Source organism: Vipera ursinii (genome assembly GCF_947247035.1).
Source record: "Vipera ursinii genome assembly, chromosome: 13".
Classification (NCBI taxonomy): Eukaryota; Metazoa; Chordata; class Lepidosauria; order Squamata; family Viperidae; genus Vipera; species Vipera ursinii.
This window is the reverse complement of record NC_139526.1, coordinates 10,559,166-10,580,695: the sequence shown is the minus strand read 5'-3', so window position 1 is coordinate 10,580,695 and position 21,530 is coordinate 10,559,166. Positions and strand designations below refer to the sequence as shown.

The 21,530-nt window shown below is 45.0% G+C and overlaps 2 protein-coding genes and 1 long non-coding RNA gene across 4 annotated transcripts in view; 1 reads left to right on the top strand and 2 right to left on the bottom strand.

Moving 5' to 3' along the window:
* The window catches only part of CLUAP1 (clusterin associated protein 1), a 57,058-nt gene extending 41,956 nt beyond the window's left edge, over positions 1 to 15,102 (top strand). The window contains exons 10-13 of one of the 2 annotated variants that reach the window (XM_083373007.1): positions 10,089 to 10,196; positions 11,141 to 11,196; positions 13,400 to 13,456; positions 14,871 to 15,050. In XM_083373007.1, coding sequence (XP_083229133.1) covers positions 10,089 to 10,196; positions 11,141 to 11,196; positions 13,400 to 13,456; positions 14,871 to 15,023 — 374 coding nt within the window. In that variant the 3' untranslated portion in view covers positions 15,024 to 15,050. Of the gene's footprint in view, positions 1 to 10,088; positions 10,197 to 11,140; positions 11,197 to 13,399; positions 13,457 to 14,870 lie in introns of both variants that reach the window. The other variant, XM_083373008.1, reaches the window with a different exon arrangement.
* On the bottom strand, positions 1,524 to 10,060 carry LOC310646517. Its single transcript, XR_014493706.1, has 3 exons — positions 9,943 to 10,060; positions 5,625 to 5,803; positions 1,524 to 1,622 (listed from the first exon to the last, which is right to left on the bottom strand). It is a non-coding gene; the product is annotated as an uncharacterized lncRNA (long non-coding RNA).
* An 897-nt stretch (positions 15,103 to 15,999) lies between the features above and the next one.
* Positions 16,000 to 21,530, bottom strand: part of NLRC3 (NLR family CARD domain containing 3) — a 32,967-nt gene continuing 27,436 nt past the window's right edge. Inside the window, exons 15-19 of the mRNA XM_083372987.1 lie at positions 21,221 to 21,304; positions 19,611 to 19,694; positions 17,806 to 17,889; positions 16,745 to 16,828; positions 16,000 to 16,237 (exon numbers count right to left, since the gene is read on the bottom strand). Coding sequence (XP_083229113.1) covers positions 16,147 to 16,237; positions 16,745 to 16,828; positions 17,806 to 17,889; positions 19,611 to 19,694; positions 21,221 to 21,304 — 427 coding nt within the window. The 3' untranslated portion in view covers positions 16,000 to 16,146. The remainder of the gene's footprint in view (positions 16,238 to 16,744; positions 16,829 to 17,805; positions 17,890 to 19,610; positions 19,695 to 21,220; positions 21,305 to 21,530) is intronic.

The following is a 21,530-nucleotide window of genomic DNA, read 5'->3' as shown; positions in this document are numbered from 1 at the left end:
GAGGTAGGTAAAATGAGGACCCAGATTGTTGGGGGCAATAAGCTGACTTTGTAATAATGCCGCTTGGGGTGTGTGTGTGAAAGCCCTAATAAGCAGGCATATACATAGAATGAAGGCTATTGCTAAGCACATTGATTTGTGCTTCTTAGATTGTAAACCGCCCTGAGTCTTCGGAGAAGGGCGGGATATAAATGGGATTAAAATTAAATTAAAATTATTAAAATTAAATTAAAACAACTGTCTGCCTCAGCATAGAGGCAGTCTGTGAACTGCTAGAGCAGTGGTGGCGAACCTGTGGCACGCGTGCCAGAGGCGACATTCAGAGCCCTCTCTGTTGGCACGCGTGCTACCACCATCAGCAGCAGGTCCATCAGGCTGCCACCGCCACCCGGAGCAGGAGCCCCATCCAGCACGAAGGAAGCGAAGCAGCCGACTAGCAAGCTGAAGTAGAGGTGGTAGAGCAGAGGTCACCAACCATTGTCGATTGGTGGGCTAGAAGAAAAGGGAGGGGCTGCAAATGGGGCGGGGCTAGTGCCTGCGTGATACTAACTAGCCATGCCCTGTTCTTGCGTCATGCAGCGCCTTGCATCTGCACCCCGTGGTGTGGCGGCAGCCATTTTTGCACCTTGCAGCACGGTGGCCCATTTTTGCACCCCTGGTTTTTGCGTGCCAAAGCGGCACTCAGAGACGCTTCCCTGCCCCCCACCCCATCCCACCCACCCCGAGGGCACCACAATGCTGATGCGGCCCGGGCACTTTGCGATAAATAAGTGGGTTTGGGGTTGCGGTTTTGGCACTCGGTCTCTAAAAGGTTCGCCATCACTGTGCTAGAGGATCTATCCGCCTTTGCCCTCTTTCTGCCTACCAGACCATCCAAGCTTCGCTGCCTCTTTGCTCTCTGCAAAGCAGCCCCTCCCACCTGGGAATCCAGACTACATTCCACCACATTTGAGAGCAGTTCCCTCAGTCTGTACCCCCACCCTTGCCTCAGCTAGGAGAAAGACAACTTAAGCACGTAGACCTAACATTTCTCACCTTCTCTCGTCTTGCTTTCTGATAAATGACCTAGTGTTGGCTTTTAAAGTATTCTCTGAGCTTTCCTGAAAGCTTTTGAGGGCCACAGGAGACCCTTAGATTTCTGAGGATGCATTTGGCTTTTAATCAAATATACTTAGGTTGAAAACTTCAGCTTGCAGAAGATAAGTCTGGGCAGGGAAATGTAGAGCCATTGGTCATTGAACAGATCCATTGGTTCTGGGTCTAGTCAGGATTGAAATTGACCTTTCAGTAACATTATTTCAGCTCAGGTCAGTTAATTAACCATTTAAGTAATCCAGGTTTGTAGAGGAGTCTACTAAAGTTGCTATTCACACAAAGTTTTTCGAGTCCTGTTCTCTCATGCCTAAACGTTAGCTATTTTTGATCTAAAAAGACCACGGTGGAAAATCTGTATCTGTTAATTCTCATTCATTTACTCAGTCTTTCATTTGATTTATGTTCTGCAAGGGACAGCTTACAATTAAAATTAAAAAACGAATAATCTTCTTTCTTCCTTGTCGCCCCTTGATCAGATCTCTCTGTTACAACATATCCCTTCAAGGAGGATATAATTAAGCTGGACACTGAAATAGATAACAGTATAAATGATTAACGTAACAGCTTTTGACTGGGAAAAATTAGTAATAGATTGGGATAATTTATTTGGGAGCTTCTGCCAACCGTTTTGAGTCATCTTAAATAAGACGTCAGCAAAGGCCCTGGCGGATGAATCACCTGGGCAATTTTAATATTACCAAACAGAGTTAATTTGAACTGAACAGAAAGTCTCTGGGGGATCAATTAAGGAAATTTAGCTGTATATTACTATGCTTGTTGATTTTTCCTTTGGCTTGTGGCTTTCCACTGTTCAATGCCTTTTTTCTGTGATTCAGAAACTAAAGTTTCTACACTGATAGTTTCAAGATCGCCCGAACTGTTAGTACTGCTTTATACTGCACTGGTAAGATGACACTGGGTCCAGGTTTGGTCACCACAATAGAAAAAAGATGTTGAGACTCTGGAAAGAGTGCAGAGAAGAGCAACAAAGATGATCAGGGGACTGGAGGATAAAATATATGGTGAACGGTTGGGGAAATTGGGTATGTCTAATGTAGAGAAATTAAAGAAATTAAAGAAAAGAAATTAAAAGACGCTTGCTCCTAGGGAGGAAAGCCATGGCAAATCTAGACAGCACCCTAAAAAGCAAAGACATCACCCTGCCAACAAAAGTGCGTATAGTCAAGGCCATGGTCTTCCCAGTCGCAATGGATGGCAATGTAAGTTGGACCGTAAGAAAGGCCGAGCGCCAAAGAATTGAGGCCATTGAACTATGGTGCTGGAGAAGACTCCTGCGAGTCCCTTGGACTGCAAGGCGATCAAACCGGTCAGTCCTAGAGGAGATCAACCCTGATTGCTCTTTAGAAGGCCAGATCCTGAAGCTAAAACTCAAATACTTTGGCCACCTAATGAGAAGGAAGGACTCACTGGAGAAGAGCCTAATGCTGGGAATGGTTGAGGGCAAGAGAAGAAGAAGGGGATGAGAGAGAATGAGGTGGCTGGATGGAGTCACTGCAGCAGTAGGTGTGAGCTTAAAGAGACCCCAGAAGATGGCAGAGGACAGGAAGGCCTGGAGGAACGTTGTCCATGGGGTCGCGATGGGTCGGACACGACTTCGCAGCTAACAACAACAACAAATGTAGAGAAGGACTGGGGATGACATGATAGTCATCATCAGGCTGGTGGCTTCTGCTTCCTTCTTCTGGGAGAAGCATGTGGCTGTTTGTTCCTCTTTTTTAAACTGCCAGAGGGGGTGTGTTCTGTGGGTGGAGGTGTGCTCTGATTGGGTGGGGGATTAAGTGTGTTCTGATTGGGTGGGAGTGTGTTTTGAATGGTGGGTGTGTTCTGATTGGGTGGGGGTGTGTTTTGAGTGGATGGGCTGGTCTCAGCTGCCAGCCTTAGACCTGAGCTGGTAAGTTGTGCTGCTTTTGTTCGGCTTCGTGTTTGTGGTGGTGCCATGTTTTTATAGTGGGTGTCAGTTTGCTTATTGTGTGGTTTGGAGGGGTTTAAAGTGGCTGATGTTGCAGCTGTAGTTAGGTTTCTGTTTTGTGGTTGTGCGTCGTTATCATTGTGGGTTCGGATTTGCTTTTTGAATGGTTGTGTGGTGGTGATGTCATGTGATGTTATCATGAGTTTGGGTCTGGTATCATTCTTGGTGGTTGGGACTCGTCTGTCAATCAAGGCGGGTTTCCAAATGGCTGGTAGGCGAGAGGTATCATCTCGTTTGTTCATGCTGTGGGGGCGTTTTTCTATCTCAATGGCTTCTCTGATTATTCTGTTGTTAAAATGTTCGATTTTGGCGATAGTTTATATAATTGATTGATTGATTGATTGGACTTATATGCCGCCCTATCTCCCAAAGGACTCAGGGCGGCTAACAACAATAAAACACAATAATACAAATGAGGGGTTGTCAGAGGGAAGAGGGGGTCAACGTATCGTCCAAAGCACTCGAGGGCAGAACCAGAAGCGACCAGTGGAAGCTTATCAAGGAGAAATCCAATCTAGAACTAAGGAGAAATTTCCTGACAGTGAGAAGAATTAATCAGTGGAACAGCTTGCCTCCAGAAGTTGTGGGCGCTTCAATACTGGAGATTTTGAAGAAGAGACTGGAGACCCATTGGTCCGGAATGATATAGGGTTAGGGTCTCTTGTTTGAACAGGGGATTTGACTAGAAGACCTCCGAGGTCCCTTCCAACTCTTGTTATTCTGCATTCTGTTCTGTAAATTACAGAACAAACGACTGGCCGCACACTGGTGTGTCGGATCTAAACGGACAACAGTCCTGTACAAGGAAGCCCAAAGGCCCGTCCGTCTTTGAAGCTTGACTTTAATTAGGAAAATCTTGCAAGCATTGTCAGGGAAGCTGGAGATTGTAGCTCAGTGCATTCAGAGGGGCAACAGATTTTTGAGGAATTTGATATAATTTAATCAGGGGTATCCAGTCTTGGCAACTTTAAGACCTGTAGACTCCCAACTTCCAGAAGTTCCCCACTCAGCCAGTGAGTCTTAAAAGTTGCCAAAGTTGGACACCCCTGATAGAGATGAAATATTTCTTTTTCAAAGCTCAACCTGTTGCGCACACAGAGACAATTGAAAAAGAAATACTCCAACTGTGTCCAGTTGTGGCAAGTGATACACTGCAAATATGCAAATATCTACTAAGTAAAGCTTCTTAATGTCTTAAACCAGGGGTAGGCAACCTTGGCTCTTTTATGACTCCCAGAATTCCTCAGCCAGCCTGGCTCAGCTTGGAAACCTCTCCCTTTCCCCTCAGCATGGCTGGCTCAGGAATTCTGGGAGTTGAAGTCCACCAGTCATAAAGTGGCCTAGACCTAGGCCAGGGGTAGGCAAAGTTGGCCCCTTCATGACTTGCGGACTTCAACTCCCAGAATTCTTCAGCCAGCATGGCTCAGCTTGGAAACTTCTCCCTTTCCCCTCAGCATGGCTGGCTCAGGAATTCTGGGAGTTGAAGTCCACCAGTCATAAAAGAGTCAAGGTTGCCTACCCCTGTCTTAAACTAAAAGTTTAAGAAAATATCCTTGAATTTGCGAGTGAATTAATACCTTCCTTCTTTGGAGCTGAGCTCTTCCCATTTGTTACCCCTCTTTTCTTTAATATTTCTTTCACCGTGGCTATTTTAGGTGGGCGAAGAAGCTGTCTGCTTGGTTTGCTTATATTTCCTCTGAAAAAGGCATCCTTCTGTGAAATCTTAAAAGGAGAGTATTAAAACACCTAGGGGAGAAGAGACAGATGGGGGGACCCATTCAGAGTTCTTGCATTTTAAGAATGTTTGGCGGCTTTCATGCCCACCGTCTTAAACTAGCAGTCAAAAATAAGCATTTGCCTAAGGCCACAAAAGAACTTTCTGAGAGAGGCTCATCAAGTGCCGGATATGGAATTTTCCCCCAGTGCAATCTTTTATCTCGGTTCCCACACAGCTCCTCCTTATCACAGACATCCAGTCGGGTTGTTTTATTTGTTGGCAAAATGCCGTAAGGATTCAGGTAGGGGGACTGAGTTTCAGAGCCGGCCATTCAAAGGAGTGTCTCACGGATTTGCTTTGCTAAAGAAATATTTGATGCTCCAGGAAAGAGCAGCATCGGAGTTAACCAGGGCACCCCACCCACCCACTCACCCCCGCCCCAAGTAACAGGCAGGTTCTTTGGGCAAATGCAAAAGGACATTTTGTCCTTTGCTGGAACAGAAACAGAAAAAGTGACATCTCTCCCTGTAGGATCTGCCTGTTGCTGCAGAGGAACCAGAGTTCGAAAAGGCAGGTGTCATAGACGCCAGGGAAATCTGGAGATTCAGGCAGTTCAAATGAGTATAAAGATTTATTGCAGGCTTAAAGCTCTCAGACCAACTGGTGGTTAAAGGGAAACGAGCGGGAGATAAGAGAGTCATTCAAGGTGGGCTGGACGTAGATCTCTTGTGGGCACTCAGGGACTCTGAACTTATGACATGTTTGACCCCTCCCTCGGGGTCAGCCTGGTCATCTCCTACGGAAGGCCATATTTTGCCTTACCCTGGGGATTGGGTAGGTGCTTTCCTCCTTTCAAAAACGTGCCTTTCCTCTCGACTGTTGCTTATTCTGTCCCAGAGGTCTGTGGGTACATTAAGATTGTCCCAGAAGCTGTTGTCCATTTGCGACAGGACCAATCGGCAGACTTCTGGGGTCTTCTTGATTTGCTTTTCTGCGTGAAGCTGTACAGAGGAAGCAGGCAACATATCTAAATTAGATTGCACTGAGGACTTTATAGCCCCCCCCCCAAAAAAAAATCTTATACAACTGTTGATCATGCCTGATCGTTGGCCACACATTGACCGTGCCTGATGGGAACTGGATCGCAGTGAGTCCTTGACCCAGATTCTCTACCATCTAAGATCCTTTTGAGGGGGAATTACAGGGATGGAACCCTAACCCATCTGAGCGTAAAAGGATGTGTGATGGACTTTCCCATTCTATCCTGGAAGATGGAGCACGCGTTTTCTTCCTGTTCCCCCTCCCCACGAGGCTAAGACTGGACCCAGTAGATGAAATAATTTCATTAGAAGGCATGGACTTCCTAACGTTGATAACAGTTGTTCAGATTAATTAGGTTCCAGTTAAACTGATTTATTTGCTGATGCCTGTATGCAAGAATCTAGTCAGCTAACGGTCAGCACTATAAATTGGTGCTAGAAAAGAGTTAACAGAATTGAAGAGGAATTGGACTTAGAGCATTTGTGGCAACCTGAGGACTCCAGGCTGATTCCTCTCTTGACTCTGCCCCCCCCCCCCCGCCGGGCTCTGCCTGCTCTTCTCTTACAGATACCATCATAGCAAAACTTGGATTGATTAGGGATATACAGCAGTTGCTCTCCAAATTTAACGTTCAACTACTTTCAGTCGGGGGTTTTTTTGTTACCTCTGTAAACTGAATTTTATTTTAAAAACGCACATATTGCAACCTTAATTAATATGGCCATTTACTTCCCTAAGTCTAAATCTTTTTTCTGCTCTGGCTCCACTCTTTCTTTTGTGTCTCCGAAATGGTCTTTTCTCTCTGACCCAGAATAAATGCTTTGTTATTTTTATTTGAACGTGGGTTGGGTGCTATTGTAACTTCTTTCCTGACTCTAGAGCAGACTTTCTCAAGGTTTTGGAAATCCGCTCGTCTCAAAGTTGCCGAAGTTGAAAAAACACACAGACACAGACACATGTACACACAGAGAGTGAGAGACTGTACAGAAGTGAATGCTCTCCTGTGCTCTTATTTGTATCTCAAATAAGACTGGGCTGAACGTTGCTAAATATCAGTAATTCTACAATGCATAAAGTATCAATGCATTAGAACAGTTGTGATAATTTTCAAAAGCTACCGATTGGAAGTTCAGTCAATCCAGACGGTAGTCTCCTGCTTGTGCAGGGGGTTGGACTAGAAGACCTTCAAGGTCCCTTCCAGCTCTGATATACTGTTACCATTACTGTATTAGGATTGCAGGAGGACAAGGAGAGGCAGATTTGTTTTAAAGGGCAGAGACCTTATGAACGAGCGGATCCGTTACAAACAGGAGAAGCATCATTCTGAAATCACACATTTTGGCTTGTATAACTGATAAACCTGGTGATTAATAGCCCTCCTCTGCTTGTGTAATCGGGGGCGGCCAGTGGCTCATCAAGTTCCCTTAGGATGCTTTGAGAAGGGCAAGTAAATTGATAGCATCCCTTCTTTGCAAGAGAAGGAGGGGCAGAAATGGCTGGGGAGATGCTTGGCTGTTCTCCAAGGGCGTCTTGGCTGGCTAAGCCAGTGCTGCGATCTGTGTAAATGTGAATCTGTGAGTGAGACTATATAGGTCAGTTGACAGCAAATGCATCTGGGGGAGTTTATCAACCCTGACCTTCTGTTTGCGTGACGAATAACCGGCTGGCAGGCAAGATGGCATATAGCCTGTGCCAGCGAAGGGCCCGCTGGATTTTGTAAACGTAATCAGTGCAAGATAACGCACGGAAAATGCCCAGCATGATATCATTCAGCCTGATACAGATAGGACAATTTGTCTGATGCGTTATTTGGTCATATGAGGAAAAAATAAAAAATAAAAATAAAAAATACCCAAAAAGGAATACACAGCATTACTCCAAAGGAAAAGCAAATCGAAACTTCAGGTGTTTGTTCCCCCCCCCCTTTCTGCTAGGAATTGTTCCAGCACAAATGAATTAAAAAATATCAGTTTATTAAGGTAATGCTGCTGCTGCTGACCACAAAGATCACTTTGCTTTGGCATTGGAAAAGAGAGAGTTTGCCCACAATATCAGACTGGGAAAACGGAATTTGGAGGAATGTATACAGCAATGGCAAAATTAACCGGGTCAGAGAAGTGTAACTGAATTTAAGCAAGAATATCCCCCCTCCATAAAATGGCAGAAGACAAATTCAGATACCAGAATTCGGTTTTGAATGGGAATATAATTGATAAAAAGGTAAAGGTTCCCCCGCACATGCGTGCTAGTCGTTTCCGACTCTAGGGGCCGGTGCTCATCTCCGTTTCAAAGCCGAAGAGCCGGCGCTTGTCCGAGGACGTCTCCGTGGTCATGTGGCCGGCATGACTAGGACGCCAAAGGCGCACGGAACGCTGTTACCTTCCCACCGGAGTGGTCCCTATTTTTCTACTTGCATTTTTATGTGCTTTCGAACTGCTAGGTTGGCAGAAGCTGGGACGAGTAACAGGCGCTCACTCTGTTATATCAATGTAATTGATAGTAATTAACAATTTCAATGTTTATAAAATAGGTTATACAACTAACAGTTGGGTAAAACAGGAAGGAATTCAAAATGCAGTTTCTCAACATGTGTGCCTTTAAAAAAAAAAACCTTTCCACCCTGTGCTTTTATCCTTCAGATAATGACATATAGTGCTGAGATCAGTATTAATATCACCTTCAGAATTTTCTGGAGATTTCTTAACTATTTCTTAAGACGATGCGATGAACTTAGTAATGAACAGAATAATGGATTGTAAATTGTATGATCATTGTAAACTCCCTATATATTTACTGACTTTATTCCTTATCCACTGTACTGCTTCTTCTTCTCTTTTTTAAAGTGACTGTTTAAAGATAGCCCGTAATAGAGGCCACAATTTTTGCTGCCAAATGCGAAACTTTTTAAGTGAATTTTGCCCCATTTTAACAACCTCTCTAGGCCCGGTTGTTAAGTGAATCGCTATAGTTCAGTTAGTAACATGGTTGTTTAGTGACTTTGCTCGTCAGAAGGTCACAAAAGTTGATCACACGATGCAGGGATACTGCAACCGTCATAACTACATGCCAGTTGCCAAGCATTCAGATTTCGATCACGTGATCGCGGGGATGCTGCAACGGTCGTAAGGGTGAAAAATGGTCACCGTTTTTCAGGGCCGTTGTAACTTTGAACAGTCACAAAGTGATCTATTGTAGCACAAGGACTACCTGTATTCTGTTTATCCTCAAAGGTACGGCTGAGCCTGCAAAATCCAGCCCCCCCCCGGAGATTTAAACATTTCTATTCGTTGGGAGAAAGTGCAGTTCCCAGCTTTAAAAGAGAAGTTTTCTTAGGAACAGGCGGCCTTCTTGCCGGAGGATTAAACACAGCAGATCTGACTTTTCTGAGGTCTCAGAGAAGAGGATAATTTTAACCCTCTCAAGCTCCATACGTTCTGCTTGAAGAAAGGAAGGAACGCCAGAACATCCTGACCATAAAGCCTTCTTAGAAACCAAGGTGCCCATTGATGCTCTGGGGCGGCTATTCTGAATCTTTTGCATTCTATGCAGTCTTCCAGTTGCCCTTTTTTGCAATCTTCAGGTCACCTCAGTCATAATTGCCCGAAAGCTGTGGTTTTCTTTTGCTGCTCTTTGGAGGCCAAGAAGACACCAAAACTGCTGTTGGCTTCGAAATAGGGTGGTACTGGTTTGGGGGTTTGTTTTTGTTTTTTAGGGACGTGGTGGCTCAGTGGATTAGGATGCTGAGCTCGTTGATCAGAAGGTCGGCTGTTTGGCGGGTCGAATCCCGAGTGCCGCGTAGCAGAGTGAGCGCCTGTTACTCGTCCCAGCTTCTGCCAACCTAGCAGTTCGAAAGCACGTAAAAATGCAAGTAGAAAAATAGGAACCGCTACGGTGGGAAGGTAACAGCCTTCTGTGTGCCTTTGGCGTCTAGTCATGCCGGCCACATGACCACGGAGACGTCCTCAGACAAGCGTTGGCTCTTCAGCTTTGAAACGGAGATGAGCACCGGCCCCTAGAGTCGGAAATGACTAGCACGCATGTGCGGGGGAACCTTTACCTTTGTTTTTTAAATGCCTTCCAATTCTTGCTTCCTTCGCACCTGCATTGGCTTCCTTCGCACCTGCTCCATGTTCCCTGTCACGGCGCAGTTCTTTCAAAGGGTACAAAGGTGCCGGAAAGACCAGGTGACCTCCTCGTCCCATCTCTCAGGCAGTAATAACTTGAAGGGTTCTTGTTTTCATTTAGCTCATGATGACTCAGACATGGAGATTCACGAGGATGATGGCTCGGACAGCGACATGGACGACCGGCAGCTGATCAAGCATCACACAGCCATGGAGATGCTCATGCAAGGTGGGTCCAGCTGCTCGTCTTCCCAACCTGCTTTCAAGACACGTCAGAATCCATTTATATCACATTCATAAATGTATGTTTAAAACATTATCCTGCCCCCCCCCATGGATTCTGTCATCTCCCGAGGAAGGAGGCATGTGGATTCAGCCTGCCTTAGGTTATTTCAAAGACCGAGGGAAACCTTTTGAACTGGGGGAACAAAAGGGAGAGTTAGGGAAGAAGGCATCTGGCCTGTGTCTCCATTTGAACCTGTAAAGGAAGAAGGCAATAACTGTAAAGATCCGAAGTTTCCTTTTTCCCACGAAAGGGATGACACGAAGTAAATGATGATGGGCTGACCAAATGGGGTTGAGGGAAGGGGGGTTGAACCGGGAACTCTTTATAAAGTTTCAATCTGTAAAACAATACCAGGTCCTGTCTTGTATTTCCACAACCAAGCATGTCCTAGTAAAAATTCCTTTTGGACTAGAACTGACTCCCAAGAGTTTTTGTTTTCCTAAGACGTGGATTAGGGTGGGTCCTGACAACACAGCTAGCTCGGTGTCGAATTTGTGCAGCCTGTACTCCAATGAGAAAAATGGTTTTTAATCGAGGAAGCGATGTTAGATTGTGCCAGCGTTAAAAAAAAAAGGTTCCTCAGGTTAAAATTCTAAAGAGTGCCTTCAGATTCTAACTGTGAAAGCTTTGGTGAGTAGATGACCCAACAGTCTTAGACCAAGTCAGTTTCCTTCAGTGTGAGCCCGTCTTACCTAATGCAACCTGAGCCCAAGGAAAAGGGGCTTGAAATCCTACCCAAAAAAAGGTGCCCGTTCTGACAGGTGTGAACATTTTTTTACTTTTGACAGCTCTACCGGCAATGGAGCCGTGAGCTGATTTATTGATAGTTCTGCCAGAGCTCGGCTTACATGTTTGTTACATTTTCTGACAAATGCCGTGTGTTTTAGGGCGGCCCAGCAAAAGGATTGTTGGAACCATGCAAGGGGGAGACACAGAGGATGAGGTAAGTGGCTATGGCGCAAATCCCGTGCTATTTTTAAACCTCTTCACCTGCACCTTTTTGCACATTAAAAGAAAAAGTTATTTTAATTAAAAAAAATTTCCTTGCTGGACAGCAGGAAGGCTTAGCTCTTTTCCCGCCAGTGAACTTTTGTTATTTGTTTGTGATTAAGCCCAAATCCATTTCCTCGGCAGTCAGTTACACTGGGTTTAAAATAATAAATCATATTTTTTTAAAAATCCCATTTATATCCCGCCCTTCTCCAAAGACTCAGGGCGGCTTACAATCTAAAGCACAAATCAATGCTTAGCACATTCTAACGTCAGGATTTTAAATATCCCTGCCTCTTATTTAAATGTTATACACTGTTTTTATGTTTTACTGTTTTATTTGTGCACCCACAGAGCCCCTTTGTAAGGAAGATGGGTGGTTTCTAAGTTTGATTAATTAATTAGGCAAAGGCAGTATGTTCCACGATAAAGTTATGATTTCTTTAGCTTATGCTTGTCTCCGAATGATTTTTTTTCACACGTATAGTACAGATAGTCCTTGACCTTGTTTAATGACCGTTCAAAGTTACAACGGCATTGAAAAAGGTGACTTAGGGTCATTTTTCATAGTTATGACCTTTACAGCAGCCCCATGGTCACGAGATCAAAATTGACGGTTTGCAGAGTCCTGGGGTCACATGATCCCCTTTTGCAACCTTCTGACAAGCAAAGTCAGTGGGGAAGCCGGATTCACTTAACAACCGGGTTACGAACTTAACTACTGCAGTGATTAACTGAACAACTGGGACAAATGTTGTAAAATAGGGCAAAAGTCACTGGAAAATAATAATAATAACAACAAATTATGATGATAATGATAACGATAACGAGAAGAAGAAGAAGAAGAAGAAGAAGAAGAAGAAGAAGAAGAAGAAGAAGAAGAAGAAGAAGAAGAAGAAGAAGAAGAAGAAGATGTAGTTGGAAGGGGCCTTGGAGGTCATCTAGACCAACCCCCTGCTCAGGCAGGAAACCCTATACCAGGTGTAGGCAACCTTGGCTCTTTTATGACTCGTGGACTTCAACTCCCAGAATTCCTGAGCCAGCATGGCTCAGCTTAGAAACCTCTCCCCTCAGCGTGGCTGGCTCAGGAATTCTGGGAGTTGAAGTCCACGAGTCATAAAAGCGCCAAAGTTACCTACCCCTGCCCTATACCCTATAAATAACCCTTCTTAGTCCGATAGCTTTCAGTGGGATTTGGACACGCTTAAGTCTTTTGCTTTGGGCACGCAGGATTCGGCTACATTTTTACACAGCCTTTGTTTAAGATGCCCTTTTGATTCGGATGCGAATAGAAACAGCTTATAATTCGCTGCTCTACAATCCGGAGAGTCCTTGACTTAACAACCATTCATGTTCAAAGTTACAGCGGTGACTTATGTCCAGGTCCTCCCACTGACAAACATTGCAGCATCTCCAGGGTCACGTGATTCCGAATTCAACCAACATGTATTTGTGCCGGTTGCAACGTCCCAAAGTCACGGGATCATCCCTTGCCGCCTTCCGCCGGCTTCTGAGAAGCAGCCAGTGGGGGCGGGGAGGCAGATCTGCTTAACGACCACACGATTCACTTAAAAACTGCAGTGATTCATTTCACACACAGAGACAAAAATCCGTAAAATTGGCCACGCTTCCCTTAACCATCACCTTGCTTAGCAAATGGGGGTCCCAAACGTGGGCCGTAAGTCGAGAACTATTTGTAATATTAATTTTAGTTTGAAAGTTTTTTTCTTTGCTTTATTTGCGGGGCTTACCACCTCCCAAAATAGATCTGCTGACTTTGGGCCAGATTTGAGGGTCAACGGGGTCTGAAAATGGGCTTGCTGGACCGGGCTATAACAACAACAATTGCCTGCCGATAGCAGACAACACAGGAGTCCCATGGAAGCAGCCCAGCCTCTGCTCTACTAACGTGTAAAACTAACCCTAAAGTGTGTCTGCCTTTAAGCAGAGCGTTCCCCTCTTAGCTTGGCCCCTGCCCTTGAGCCAGTCGTGCTGCTGAGCTGTCTTCTCCAGCCTGGTTTGGATTTGAATTCTCTCTTTTTCTCTCTGCCTTTTGCACTCATGCCTTTTTTTTAACCCTCTCTGGTGTCATTCCTCTGATTCCTTCCTACCACCATCTTGGGTGGCCTCGCACGCTGCTGCTCCCTCTTGCAAAGATCGGGGCAGCCCAAGCCCGAACCAAAAAGCGCAAAGCTTCTCGAGCCAAGGCAAAGGTGCGTGACTCTCCCATCTGCCAATCCTGGCTCCCCGTCCCTTGCCCACATGTCCCTTGCCTCTCTTCTCTGCTCTTGGGTCCTGCTCGCCATCAGAAGGGTTATGGGTGGTTGGGAGGACACGGGTGAAGGTAAGGAGCAAGAGCTGGTGTGCCATCTGCCCGGGGTGGGGACCATCCACAGCAGCTTCTCCCCAACCTCAGGTTGTGTCTGGAGACTACCAGCAAGGGTGGGGTTGGATCTAATGCAGTGCTTCTCAACCGCGGTGACTTGAAGATGGGTTGGCTTCAACTCCCAGAATCCCCCCCCTCCACCAGCCATGCTGAGAGTTTGAAGTCCACCCATCCTCCGGTCGCCGAGGTTGAGACACCCTGATGTTATGGATGTAGAGTCACTCCCGAGCTAAGAAAGAGAGCATTCTGGGGACTAGTTTTGCCAAACTGTGTTTAGCCACAATTTTCTGGGCTGTCACAACATATCAAGGTTTAAATTGTGTTTTGGTAAACCCACTAGGACTCAGGGGTAGGCAACCTCGGCTCTTTTATGACTCATGGACATTTTCTTGTCGTGTGCATAGCATTACACACAGAGCCACTGTTGCACAGCACAATAGTATCTGAAAAGGCTGAATCAGAATAAGGCTGCTTAAATATTTTTTTTAAGAGAGTGTGTGTGTGTGTGTGTGTGTGTGTGTGTGTGTTCTATATAAAACAGACTGAGAATTTTGAACTGGCAGAGTAAAGAGGCAGCTCTACTCAAGCACTGCAATTAAAACCTCTATTTTAGTGCGCAGTTCCACCCCTTCTATCTGCATACATGACATAGCTGACTCAGGAATTCTGGGAGTTGGAGTCCATGAGTCATAAAAGAGACGAGGTTGCCTACCTGACTCAGGAATTCTGGGAGTTGGAGTCCATGAGTCATAAAAGAGACGAGGTTGCCTACCTGACTCAGGAATTCTGGGAGTTGGAGTCCATGAGTCATAAAAGAGACGAGGTTGCCTACCCCTGCACTAGGTGATGTAGGAACCAGGAAGTGTATTTTTCCTGCTTCTGTTTTAAAGAAAAATGGAAAGGCAAGTATGATAGTATAAATCTGTTTTTCCCCCCTCAAAGTTTCCTCTTGTCGTTGTGCTTCCCTGTTTCTTCAAGCAAAAAATTTCAGAGGCTAGGGAGGTTGCCCCCATCTCTCTCACACACATGTACACAAAATGCTTTGTTCCTCAAAATTACAGCTTTTATTCACCATAAACTAAAGACACTACAGATTATTTAACTGGATAGCAACTGTATTCATTTGCTCTTACGGATAAATATTAATTCCTTATTCTTACGGATAAATATTAATTCCTCAAGGCCAGGGTGTATTTTTTTTAAATATTGGATAACGATATTTATCCGCTTTTTCCCCACAGGAGGACTCAGAGGAAAGTGAAATTGATCTGGACGATGATGACGACGACGAAGATGATGACTTGGAAGATGACAGCATAGACATCTCCCCCACCAAGGCCAATCGGAGGGTCAGGAAGCCGGAGCCATTGGAGGAGAGCGATAATGACTTCTGAGGAACCTCAACAGGGACACCAAACGACAACTTGCCCATGGCTATGCATACGACGAGGCCATCTTGAGGCAGTATAAACCATCCAAGAGAGTCATGGTAGATATATTTTAGGCCTCAAAGCTATCGTTGCTTCATGAATTTTACAAGCTTTGAAAACTGAGGACACAAAATTACGCTTAACACCAGAAGCCCTAGCAGTCCTATCATGCTGAAGGTCAAAGAACCCCATATCTTCAAGTTAACAGTCTGGAAAAAGAAACCTTGGTCAGGGCTGGGATGTGATCCTCAAGCTAATTCAAAGAGAAGTTTAGGGTGAATTAACAGCCTGAGTTTGGGCCTAACTTTACAGATTGGAGTTGAAGAAGCCAACTCTCTGTAGCAGTTGAAAAATAACTTTCTTTTGTCAAAGATCAAGACAAACTTGTCTGTTGAGCAAAATCCCCCACAAGGAGAGGCTGATGGCCTCTCCCATTTGTCCTTAAAGCTATTGGTACAGCCAATTCCAAGTGGGCCTACTCTCATCTGAGGAAAAAAATAGAGCTTATTTTCACCAAATTAATCATATACAACTCTAATACAATCCCTGGTCCTTCTGTAGAAGCATCTCTTTTCAGATTCATTGAAGTGTTTGATAGACCATTTTGCTCAAGCCAACAAGTATTGTTCTCTACCGATCAGCTCGGTTCTCAACTGTAGGCCAATAAACAACATGTTTGTTTTCCTTCTGATTTTGACTGTAACATTCCTGCATTTTGCAAGTAAATTGCTCTTCGCCTCCTCTCCTTTTCCTTTGCTCCTTGCATCTTTGTCCCGTGGTAAGAAATTCAAGAAACGTTATTCCAAAATCAACCTATTGACCTCTTTCAAATCAGTTTTGTAATGCCGCTTCATCTGAGCATCCTCCTCCTCCTCCTCGCAGGAGCAAAAATCAAGAATGCTCGTGATTGGTGGAGAGAGAGTCGGGCTTCTCTTTGATCCCAGTTTCATGGCTGCATCTCCCCTTCAGGCCTGTCCTGGGCCTTCAGGACACCCATCCTTTCCCCATGTCCTCAGTCAATGGGCCAGGCACCTCCGGGGGAGAGTGAAACGTCACACTCTTCTTCCAACATAGTCCCAACTGTGCTTTATATCTCCACCACACAGCTGGGGGCGTTTGCTTGGATGGCTTCGGAAATCACCTTAGCCCCTGATTCACCAATTTTGTTCCCCAGTAAGCTGTGGGAGAAACAAAGAAGAAGCTTTAGACTGAGCAGCTATCCAATTGCTTCTAACTCCCTCACTTATCTTTAGACATTTATGCCATGGGCTTATGGTGATTGTCATTTGACTCTTCTTGACCAAATACATTACTTCAGCAAGTCTAATGGCTTCTTGAAGCTCCTGCTTGGACCATCATTGGCAGCTGTTGGCTGCCTTGTTTTTGGCTGACTTCTTTTTCAAGTGCTTTTGATTTTCCCAAGCATCGGAGTCTTCTCTGTTGACTCTTACCTTTGCATTACGTGTCCAAAATATCTAAGCTTATAGTCTACTATGCCAGCTAAGGCACACCTATATGACCTTAATGATGACCATTTTCTAACCAGCGGGTGAGTGGAAAAACTCCATATGGTCTTCATTTCACCATAATTGTGGCAGTAGGAATTTCTGGAGCGTCTGGACCAACTTCTCCAGTAGGCATCATCACCTTGGGAAAGACTGTTCTAGTTCATCAAAGGTACTTACTTGATGTAGGTGAGGTTGTGGCTTCCCGTCAGTGCCGTGGCAATGCAGATCGCCCCATCCATGCCCAAGGAGTTCTCCTGCAGACTGAACAGGGACACATAAACATCTGACTATATACACCGATGGGAAGTTCTAACATCATTTGGTTCTTGCTGAGCATGTTAAGCGAATACAATTTCTTGTCATTTGTATTCATGTTTTAGTCTTTGTCCTCATATCTGCTCTGGCTTTATTTTCTACAAAAAGATCCTGAGAAACACCCAAGGAATACTAAGAATCAATGAAGACTTATGCCTGAAGAAGAGTTGTATTCAACTCTTAAAGCCATGTTGGAAACATTCACCGAGGCAACAGCCCTGTTTTGCATTTCCTCTTTCCTTGAGTTTAAGGTGTTTCTTTCAGCTTAAGACATTTCAAGGCAGCCAGTCGATTTAGGAATAAAGATTACGGCATTCTTGTAATATTGATAAGCCTTGTACTTTACAAATCTAACTGCCTGATGATAGGCACAACATTGGTTAGGATAGGCTCCTAAGGCCATCTGCCTCTTTCTCTGTCTGGATAATAAACGCAAAACCATTTGAGTCTGAGCCAAGCAAAGTATATATAACCCAAATGTTAGAAGCTAGAACTTGTCCTCAGAGCTGGAAAACCAATTATTCTAGACCAGAGGTCTTCAAACTTGGCCCTTTTATGACTGGTGGACTTCAACTCCCAGAATTCCTCAGCCAGCATGCCTGGCTGAGGAATTCTGGGAGTTGAAGTCCACAAGTCATAAAAGGGCCAAGTTTGAAGACCCCTGTTCTAGACACAGGAGATTCCTTCCAATTTCAGCAAGAGGGTCCAACCTTGGCAACTTGAAGACTTGACTTCAGCAGCCAGAATTCCCCAGCCAGCCACACCTGTGGGGAATTCTGGGAGTTCAGGTTCACGTCATAAGTCTTAAAAGTTCTGGAATTTTGGAAGTTGAACTCCATAGGTCTTGAAATTGCCAAGGTTGGGCACCCCTCGCATGTAGTAAGAATCCTTCAAAAGCAGCCTTTCCCACGTGCACTACTTACTTCAACCTGCGGAGGGTGCTATTAACTTTCAAGGAGTGGGCCATAGCCTTGGCTCCCATCAAACCAATGGAGTTTCCTCTAAGGCTGAAATCAGAAATAAGGGAGAGTTGTGATGAGGCGGCCACAAGCTACAGTTCACCCATCTCTGAGATAGAAAGGGAGAGAAAGACACCATTCCCACAATCCAGGCAGGGAATGACCCCCTTCCCCAACGTTCCCAGGTGGTATCCAAGAAACACCATTAAATATTATGAATGAATGAATGAATCTCATAAGAAAGTGGGACAGTTTAAATCAAAGTAGGTTTCAGAGAGTCCGAGACGGCTCCAAGACCGAATTCTTGAATTGGGCAAGGTTGGCACAGCCTCTAGTCATGTGATTCTCAACCTCAGCAATTTCAACAGAATAGAGTAGAGTAGAGTAGAAATAGAATTAATGAATAGAATAGAATAGAATAGAATAGAATAGAATAGAATAGAATAGAATAGAATAAAAGGAAAGAATAGAATAGAATAGAATAGAATAGAATAGAATAGAATAGAATAGAATAGAATAGAATAGAATAGAATAGAATAGAATAGAATAGAATAGAAGCTGGAAGGGACCTTGGAGGTCATCTAGTCCAACCCCCTGCTCAGGCAGGAAACCCTATACCATTTCAGACAAATGGTTGTCCAGTCTTTTCTTAAAAGCCTCTATTGTTGGAACATTCCCAATTTTTGGAGGCAAGCCGTTCCACTGGTTAACTGTTCTCACTTTCAGGAAGTTTCTCCTTAGTTCCAGGTTGCTTCTGTCCTTGATTAGTTTCCATCCGTTGTTTCTTGTCCTGCCCTCAGGTGCTTTGGAGAAGAGCTTGACTCCCTCTTTTTTTCTTGCAGCCTCTGAGATATATGGACTTCAACTCCCAGGATTCCGCAGCTTGGGGGAATCCTGGGAGTTGAAATCCACACACCTTAAAAGTTGCTGAGGTTGAGAAACATTGTTCTCTCCTAAGGGCACTTCCCGAGAATCCTCGGCCATCTCAGCAATTCCCGGCGGGGATAATGGCAACTGCAATCCATCACACCTGGCGTGTGGCAAATGGGTGAAGCTGGACTCGGCCAAACCTGCCAGGGTTTGAGATGCATGAGTGTAATCCCCTACTCCCACTTTGCACCTTCACTGAAATCGAGCAGGAGCTTTTTGGATGGAGCCGAGGAGACGGTTATTACACCTCAAAAAGAACGATTAAAAAAAGATGGAAACTTGCAAGTTAAACATCTCCGTAATTGGACAGAACAGCAGGAGGAGTTTCCTGGAGATTCGAAGGAGGAGTGGATGATTTGGAGAGGTTTAAATAGACTGTGCACTGATTTGGACAGAAGAGAGTTCCCCAATGTTTCTGGCTTTGTAGACGGGGGCAGGACGGTGGGGATGGTCCTGTGCAACCGGCCGGCACTTAAACGGAGTGAGGATGTACCAGCTATTTCTGCAGCCCGGTTGCAAACCCCTCACAGCTCACTAGTGGGCCACGGCCCAGCCGTTGGGGACCCCTGGGCTAGAACTAAAGACCCCATGGAAAAATGGGGGGGTTCTCCCAGAGGACATTTACTCTGAATGCAACACTATTCAAACAATGACCCATCTTTTACAGCGCCCCCTTGGGATCGACATGCACGCAGAATGACGCGCCAGTCGGACATATCCCTGGCATTCACATTTTTAATCTTTTTAAATTTAAATTAAAAATGCCCCCCTTTATCCCAGTTCCTGCCTTTCTCCCACGAGAAGAGAGATCTCCTTATGGGGGAGACGAGATTACTTACTCCAAGACGGCCAGGCTCTTGTTAACCACCAGTGCTTCTGCCAGTGCGGTGGCCCCGCTCGCCCCGACTGCTGCCACCTGCAGGCTGCAAACAAATCAGCACTTTTAAGAGGGCTCCAACTATGCCAGTTTCGCATTCGGCAGAGTACTAATACTGTGTAAGAGACTATTTGTAGCTCAGGGTTAAAAGGAGGGGTCCTTGGTGTTCTCTGGGCTTGGTGGTTGGCTTGAAGACATTTCATTACCAAACTGGGTAACATCATCAGTGTGAGGAGGTGTGGGTTGGTGGAGGTATGGTGGGTCAAGCTATTGTACATAAACAGAGAGCAAACTCCATCTTTCCTAGTACTGATGATGTTACCTAGTTGGGCAACGAAACATCTGCAGCAAAACAATCAAGCTCAGAGAGCACCAAGGAGTGCTTTCGCCGCGGCCTCAAAACACACCTGTTCCACCAGGCTGACCTAGACTGACAGGCATTTTAATTAATTTATATTTAGTATTTTTAATTCATTTTTTAAATTCTCTAATTTTTTATTGCACTGATGTTCTCAATTTCATTTTATCTTGATTTATGTACTTATTATATGTTTTGTTGTTAGCCGCCCTGAGTCCTTCGGGAGATAGGGCGGGATATAAATCCCATCAATCAATCAATAAATAAAATAAACTCAGTGGGATAAATGGTCAAAAGAGGGGAAGGTTATAATTTTCAGGCCGAGCGTGAATGCCCGTGGGATTCTGATTTTGACCACAAAACGGGTTGACCTGGCTGCTCTCTCTCCTCTCTGCTTTCCATATTGACACGATGAAATACGTAGGAGAAGCCGGTGAGATCAAAACTGTTCTTGGCCGGCCCTTTTAACGTACAAAATCCCTCTGGAAAAATGAAAGTCCCATTCAACATTTTAACGCGATTTACGCCGTTCAGTTTTCCCGTTCCAAAAAGCACCGCAAGTTTGGTTCTCTGGGATCTGATGACCTCAGGTTTAGAGAAGGAATCTAATCATAGTTCATTAAATAAAGTCTTCCCGTGTCAAAAATAACAGAAGGGCAGATCAACCGTCAGGTGGACCTCGAGTTAGGAACACAATTGAGCCCAAGATTTCTGTTGCTAAGCGAGACAGTTGTTCAGTGAGTTTTGCCCCATTCTGCAACCTTTCTTGCCACAATTGTTAAGTGAATTAACTGCGGTTGTTAAGTTAGTAACCTGGTCGTTAAGTGAATCTGGCTGCCCCATGGGCTTTGCTTGTCAGAGGGTCGCAAAAGGGCATCCCAAGACCTCAGGATACTGCAACTTGGCCAATTGCCAAGCATCCAAACTGATCAGGTGGCTATAGGGATGCTGCAATGGTCATTAAGTGTGGAAAAACGGTTATAATTCACTTTTTCCAGTGCCGTTGTAACTTCAAATGGTCACTAAACCAATGGTTTTATGTTGGGAACAACCTTGAGGAACTCATCCACAGCAGTCACGGACAAGTGGCGGGTCAACTGTGCTTGGCCAGACTGAAGTCTTGGGCCAACAGTAGCTGGTCTCTCCCACCAAACGCTTCCGCCCGCCTCTCTTTGGACTGATGTGCTGCCCTTCTGCGTAGCAAAGAAACTTACTAGAGAACCTCAAGCGTTGAGTTCACCCGCAGAGCAGAGGCCAAAGCAGCCGTTCCTTCGTCCCCGATGGCATTTTCTTGTAAGCTGAGAGACAATAAAGGCAAAGGATTAGTTTACTTCACAGCTCAAGGTTGGTGGAGATTTGATTATTATCGGCTCAAAAGTGGAAACGTTTGACCAATACCCGCAATGGAAGAAGAGTTTTGAAAATGATGAAATTTGTGAAGATGACTTCTTGGATTAGCGGGGGGGGGGGGGGGGAAACACTACATTGATGGTTGACTGGAAACATCTTATAGAATTTTTTGCA